Raw genomic sequence first — 7,085 nt, forward strand, 5'->3', positions numbered from 1 at the left:
GTTTTAAATCAGTTAAATCCAACTTTCTGAATACTGCTGGCTTGTCTTGACCTGAAACAATAGCTCAGCAAAGAGTGGTGAACAGCCCACAACTAGCTGTGAAAGAAAAAAGCAAATGAAGCCTAGTGATTTAATTTTGGTAGCTGTTCACCTGCCATCTGTCCCCAACAGATGGGTTTATTTTGCAGTATGAAAAGCTTTTCTTTGTGTATCTACTCCAGTTGCCATTTGCTCTGCTGATTTACGGTCCACTAAAGAGTCAGTAAAATGGAGTGCAAGGGAAATGGAATTCAATGTTGTAAGACAGGCAGTGCTACTGAATTTCCGAATTTTCTGTTTAATTCGTTTATACCTTTCACTAATTCAAAGATGCTGGCATAAAGCTTCCAATTTACCTCTTTCCTGCCTCTGGTCACCTTTTGCTATACTGTATTTTGAAGCTCTGAAGATAGAACATTGGTCTTGCATCTCCAATCAATTTGGATATGGACAATTATTTTTGCTTGGTTCAAGTCTGTTTTTTCTCTTTTCTCTCCATTTGTACAGTTTTATACCTGGCTGGCAGAGTGCAGCTCTGACCCTTTCTGGGACCTCCATGCTTTTCTAGGATGTGCCAAGGGACTCCCTACCTATCTGAAAGGCAAAAGCTCTCCAACTTCTTTCAGGAATTTGGTCCACTCATTGAAGGCTGGAGAATTTCTCCATATTTGGCATCTGACCCGTCCAGTTTAATCTAGTCACTTTTTATCTTTTTCTAGGGTCCCACGAGCTGCTGCTATGTTACTGAAGGACTTGTAAAAGGAACTACTGGGATTTTTTTTGATATTTTTTCCTGTTACAACCTTCTCATACAAAGTAGTCATTCTTTGAGAACACAAACCCACTGTGACCATTTAAAACAACTTTTACACAACAGTACTATTCTAATATATTAAATTTCAGAATCTGGAAAAATAACTGACCTACAAATGTGCAGGAACTGCCACCAATTAAGTATAAGCAGCTGAATCTCTAAAAGGGTCTGTAGGACACCTATTTCACCCAAAAGACCCTTTAGCATTTTTTGTCAAAGACATCTTGAGAAGAAAGCAGAAGAAGGGGTATAGTTTTGTTGTAATTCCCTACCATTGCATCCATTAGGACAAAAATAAGCAGAGAGGTGGCTCAAGGAAGGGTGCAAGCCCTTTGTTTTGGAGGCACCTACCAATTTAGCCTGCAGGAAAACTCTGGGTGTTATTTGTCTTAAATCTACTTGTTGGCTTAACTCTGAAAACAAAAACAGCTAATAGGCTGCTAGCAGCTGTGAAGCTCCTTAGCGTATTGTCTGGAGGGGGGGGGGGGGGGCATTTGTGAGGTTTTTTTAGCTGTAGCAGTTCTTAAACATTCTGGATATGAATAAAAAAGTGAAAATAAAGAGAACTAGATGCCACATTAGGAATCAAGGGAAGATTGCCATGAGAAGCAAGTTCCTTCTGAGGGACTCGGCTACCACTGACCTGTGCTTTGCACTTCATACAAGAGGCCTGGTCATTAGGAACATGCTCTGGATCATGATTCTTTATTTCTAACTCCTGCTGTATGCTTCCTTCAGTAATCTTCTCCAAGTCCAACTTGAAACAATGTAGGTTCCTTCCCTGTGCTAATCTGCTTGGAAGATTTTTCTGTGACCTCACTTCTGTCCTGATTAGAAACTTAATTTCCAGTCTGAGTTTATTCATGACCTATTTTTGAGTACATGTGGCATTATTCTGTAGTTAAATATTTCTTCCCCTGTCCTTTCCCAGCTCTGAGTCTCAGATATTGTACATGGTAAGTTACATGTTGGGGTGGTTGTTCTGTTGCCCCAGGGCCTGGCTGGTTCAGAGTATCTCTGTTCCATGCACATACTGTTTGAGTCCATGTATCAATCTAAGTGCCTGCTACTGCCAGTATTTCTAGTCCCCTGAATTTGTCATTCTGGTTTCCTGTGTTGAGGAAGCATTTAATAATACTTGTCCCCGGTCTCCTTTTCTAATCCAAACAATGTCACAGTGGATTTCTAAATGTTGTTACAGATCTTTAGCTGGTAAGATAGAGCCCGAGGATTGTTACCAGCATTCTAGAAAAGAACTGAAATAAACTTGGGCTGCTGCAGAACAAGTGCGGAATATACCTACCTACACAGCTTCCATTATTTAACCAAACAGTGCTACAACAAATAGGACACAGCATGAGCAATGACCAAGCAGCAGCTTTAGATCCTGTCATCTAGTGGAGATACTGAGGGTGGAAGAGCACAGCAGCCTGTGTGCTGCAAAAAAGTTAACTGATAACACAGCTTCCTCCCCTCCCTCTGACTTTTCTAAATGCTAAATAGTTTTGAAGGATGTGGACCCCTTTCTATGGCCAAAAAAAAAAAGGAAGGAGCCCTCAGACCCCACTCTTTTTTAGGCTGCTACAGTAAAAATGCTACACCAGTCAGAACCACTGTCAGCCTGCTTAGCGGTGAATGTCTCGACCTACAGAGCAGTAAAGCAAACAAGGGGCAGATGCTCTGTTTGGACCAGTTCTCATGAGCTGAACCACTTTCTTTTGGAGAAGGAAAAAAACAGTCTGAAGCCACTCATGAGCTAAAGGAGAACAGGTTTTTTAACATCAGACACCACTAGTTTGGAAAACAAGCAAATAAAGGAAAAATATAACAAGCCCAAATGTCCTTAACCAATGGCAAAATACAAATGTGAAGAATGGCCCCTTTCTGATGGCTTGCTTGCTCCTTGCTGCAGTCCCACTGATGGCTTGTGGCAATTGCCTTTCTTCCCTGCTCAGCTGACTGCCTGAACAGCCGCAGTCTCACACCGAGGTTCTGTGCTGCGAAGGGGCCCCCGGAGGGGGGCATCCCACGCGTGGCAATCCAGGGCATGGGCTGAAGTGCACAAGTTCCAGGACTCTGCTGAGCTGTCCGGAGCTGTTCACTTCTGTGCACTCGTAGCTGGTGTTGAGACAAGGGAAAGTACAAGTGTCTGCGGCTGCAAAACTGGCAGAAAGCAGGCAGGGAACCCCAGCAGCAGAAGAGCTGGATGTGGCCTCATTAGCGCCTCCATTGTGGTGGGGGTGTGGGCCTATTCTTGATGTTTTTGCATTTGGGGATGTGTCTCTCAGCTGTTAGGGGAGCAAATCGGCGTTTGCAGTAGGGACAGGGAACGTAGTCTGGGTTTTCAGCGGGAGGCACTGGGGGCAGATCATACACATTCCCACCCTTGGAGAGGAATTGCTGCACCTTCTGGGCCTGGTGCAAGGTCTCGATTAAAGCCTTGTGCTTCTGTCTCCAGTTGTTCTTTTTGGGTGCTTCATCCTGCAGAAGGGAAAGGCAGTCAGAGCAACTGGCACCACCATCAGCCTCCAATTTCAATCTTACACTCAGGGTCCAACACAGGTCACCTGGCCCTCTTGATATAAAACCCTCCCTGAGAAGTTGAGTCCCACAAAGGGGATCAGAAAGACCAGATCCAAGGAGGATTGGAAGGAAATACTGTTGGAGAGACATCTGTCCTTATAAAGAGCTTGAGAATAACCAGAAAAGCAAGCAGTAGGGTCAAGGAACTGGAGAGGGTTGCAGTAGCTGTTTTGCAGGAGCAAAGCTGCACGTTTCCAGTTCCTTCATTTTAATAGCCTGCGTTATTACATGGAATCTCAGTCGGGTCCCTACAGCCTCTGATGTCACAGATTTAGTGCAGCAGACCCAGTCCAGAACCTGAACTCACTACAGCAAGGAGTGAGCTTTCTCCCCAAGTACACCCTCAACGTTATACAAAGACAAGTCAGTTAGGACCCCTTTAGATCTTGAGGTGGAAGAAACATGAGTAGTAGATGTGGATTAAGGGAGGCAAAGGGACTGCATGTTACCTGAGGAGCCTGTGAGCTCTTCTGCTGCTGATACGGTTCCAGTTCTGTGCCCCTAATTCTGGCCTTTTTGGAGTCATACACTTTTCTCTTGGACCCTTGACTCTTGCCACAGATACTCATGTGCTTTTCAAGCCTGGTGCAGAGAAACTTACGTCCACAGAAGCTGCATTGTCCGAGCCCCTCTGGCTCCACAGCATCCGTGGCTCGCATATACAGGTTCTCTGTGGGTGGGTCATGACCAGAATCTTGGTCTGAGGGGGCAGAGGGAGAAAGGCTGTGTCTTAGGTCAAGCTCTGAACGTGAGGCTAAATGCACATGGTCCTGAATTTTGCTGTTGCTGGCCACCAGCTGCTGCTTCTTGAGTTTTCCTACAGCCAGCTCTTGGGTGTGGAGGGTAGTGCCAGGCTTGTGGATAGTCGTCTCTGCATACTCTGCCTCCCTGAAGACCCCTGCACTGTCACCTTGCCTGACTGCAACTTGAAGAGTTTTTTCTTCGGGATGCCTCATGGCCTTTTTCTCGGGGGCTCTCTTTGCTTCTCTGTCTCTTCTCTCTTCTTCCTCGATAAGCTCCTTCTCTCTTTGAATCCTCCTAAGCTCCTCTTCTGCTCTCATCAGCTTCTCTCTGAGGAGAGCCTCTTTCTTTTTAATTTCCCTTTCCAGGTGCTCCCCCTCTGCCTCCAACTGTAGAATGCAGGCCCTCTTGCTCCTGTACAGATGGGGGAGTGACTGTTTAGGCTCTGCTTTCCAAGGAGAGAGCTCTGCAGGTAGCTGAGACTGCCCTGCTAAAGGCCTCCCTTTGCTAGGGAAGGGATAGCTAGGCCTGCTATTTGTACGATTTGGAGCTTCCTCCATGTATGGGGAACTTCTGAGTTGTGCTGTGTTGACCACTGGAACACTCACACTCTCATGAAAAATTGGTTTCAGGGGATATGCACGGTCCACTCCTTCTTTACATCTGGCCACTGGTTTAGCTGACAGATCCTTGGTCTGACAGGGGAGAAACTTGCTCTGCAATCCAGATGGACAGAAGTCTCCATGACTGAAGTTGTGTTGACCACTTTCTGGAGAAACAGAGTACAAATATCTCGGGCTCTTTTGGGCACAGAGATCCTTTAAGCTTTCCTGTTTGTGAGGTACGAGTTTATGCTGAACGCCATTCTTCTGGTGTTTCAGCTCGGAACTGGGAACACGCTTAGTAGCTGCTACCTCAGAATTCACTGGTGGAAGCAAAGCCATTCACTGCCTGAGAAAGAGCCTGAGGTTAGAAGCAAAGTCAGTATGAACTATCTTATCCAAAACTGGATACATTTTCTCCTAACAGTCTACAGCTGGAGGCTGCAATGAGAGGTTGTAATAAATATTAGCAAAGGTTTTGTAACTTCTCTGAGTGCTGTAAATCCTTGAGATCTCCCGTGCTCCCTCTTCCAGACCTAATCGTTTATGCAGCCAGAAATAAGAGAAGCCTTTATCTTGCTTTCTCTCTAAGCCCTGTGCTATCATGGTAGCAGCAGAAAATTGCTCAGAGAAATAGTGATCCTCCCCAAGGGTGTTTCCCATATCGTGTCCCTTCAGTTTTGACACTGTAGCCCCGCCAGTGTGGCACACAGCTGTGACACGCAGGCGCCCGTGGCTGGTGCTACCTCATCCCCTGGAGCGTCTCAGGTAGCCAGGCCGCGGGCGGCCCCGCGGGGCGGGCGGGGTTACCTGCGGGGCTGTGGCCGGCACTCCGCCCGGCCGCCTCGGCAAACTGCGTCGCGTCCTGCTTCGCTCGCCGATCTCCCACCACCTGGGAGACGAGACCCGACCTCTTCTGCTTCTGTCCGCCTCACTGTCCGGCAACGCAGAACTCTGCCCGCCGCCCGGGGCGCCGTGTTGACTGCTGTTGCCTAGCGACAGGCGCACGCCTCGAACTCCTGCGCCGCTCTAGCCGATGAACAGCCTGCCTCTCCATGGTTTCTCCGCAACGATCCCCGCCACTCCGCTCCCTGGAGGACCCCGCCTCTACGGCCATGTAGGAGCGGTTGCCCGGCTGGTGAGGCGCTATGCATTATTCATGATGAGGATAATGAGGGACCACTCTCATTAAACTGATGCATTAACCACCCAGCCACCAGCCCGCCTGCCCGCCCCCTGCTCCTCGCTCTCCATTGGCCGTAGGGGCGGGCGAGGCCCCTCTCCCCTCCCCTCCCCCCCCACCTTCCCCCGAGCCGCCCCGCGCAGGCGCAGCAGGGAGTGCGGCAGCAGCGGGAGGCGGCGGGGGCCGTTGTGCCGCCATGGCGGAGGGCGAGGAGTTGATCTCCGTGAATTACGAGGTGTCCGGCAAAGTGCAGGGCGTTTTCTTCCGCAAGTACACCCAGGTGCGGAGCGGGGCGGGGTGGGACCGTGCGCCCCATCCCTGAGGGTGCACCTCATCCCTATACCAGTGGTTCCTGTAGCTGAATGACCTTCATTAGCTCTCCTGTCGGTTGGGTTAGTCTCACTTTGCCCTGCGTTGTTTTTCCAGGCAGAGGCTAAGAAGCTGGGGCTCGTTGGTTGGGTCCAAAATACCAGCCACGGTACCGTGCAAGGGCAAATCCAGGGTCCTACTGTCAGAGTACGGGAGCTGCAGGAGTGGCTCAGGAAGGTGGGAAGCCCCCAGTCCCGCATCAGCCAAGCCGAGTTCAGCAATGAGAAGAAGATCACAGCGCTGGAGCACAAGGACTTCCAGATTGTGAAGTAGCTTTGTCCAGGAAGAAGCAAATGCTAAACCGTGAGCTGTCTTCATGAAGCATTTTCCTTCTCTGTTTGTTTAGTCAGCCAATATTCAACTCTAGAAAACTTTGTTACATTTCTAATTTATTGGTTTGTGTTAATGTTTGTTTAACTCATCCTTTCACAAAGTGTTGGCAGGTAGAGGGCGAGCTGTGCTGTCATTAAAGGGGTTGGTTTGGGGTCGCATCCTTTTCATCTCTGAGCGTGAATGCAGAGTATGGCTTGAGCAGGTGTACGGGTGTCAAATGTATCAATTGTGCTGTGCTCGCATGAAGAAAATCACAAAATCAATGCTGATACTAAATATTGCTAAAAATGTTATTACTGTGCTCTAAATGCCTCAGAAGCAATTTATTTTGTTCCAGAAGTTTATTTTTTCTTTAGAATAAAATTGTTTTGCTACTTGCTTCTTGTGTGCAATAGACGTGTCAATCAGGGGTGGAGTGGAT

At 48.2% G+C, this 7,085-nt stretch overlaps 2 protein-coding genes across 2 annotated transcripts; one reads left to right on the forward strand and one right to left on the reverse strand.

Annotated features, from left to right (window-relative positions):
- Nucleotides 1-2,949: 2,949 nt before the first annotated feature.
- On the reverse strand, nt 2,950-5,699 carry ZC2HC1C (zinc finger C2HC-type containing 1C). Its single transcript, XM_071745969.1, has 3 exons — nt 5,590-5,699; nt 3,886-5,128; nt 2,950-3,334 (listed from the first exon to the last, which is right to left on the reverse strand). Exons 2-3 carry the CDS (start codon nt 5,119-5,121, stop codon nt 3,071-3,073), a joined length of 1,500 nt encoding a protein of 499 aa, XP_071602070.1. The 5' UTR covers nt 5,122-5,128; nt 5,590-5,699; the 3' UTR covers nt 2,950-3,070.
- A 383-nt stretch (nt 5,700-6,082) lies between these two features.
- ACYP1 (acylphosphatase 1) lies at nt 6,083-7,043 on the forward strand. The gene is made up of 2 exons (XM_071745973.1): nt 6,083-6,242; nt 6,389-7,043. The coding sequence occupies exons 1-2, from the start codon at nt 6,159-6,161 to the stop codon at nt 6,602-6,604; spliced, it is 300 nt and encodes a 99-aa protein (XP_071602074.1). The 5' UTR covers nt 6,083-6,158; the 3' UTR covers nt 6,605-7,043.
- Nucleotides 7,044-7,085: the final 42 nt, after the last annotated feature.

The sequence above is a fragment of the Heliangelus exortis genome, chromosome 5 (genome assembly GCF_036169615.1).
Source record: "Heliangelus exortis chromosome 5, bHelExo1.hap1, whole genome shotgun sequence".
Lineage (NCBI taxonomy): Eukaryota > Metazoa > Chordata > Aves > Apodiformes > Trochilidae > Heliangelus > Heliangelus exortis.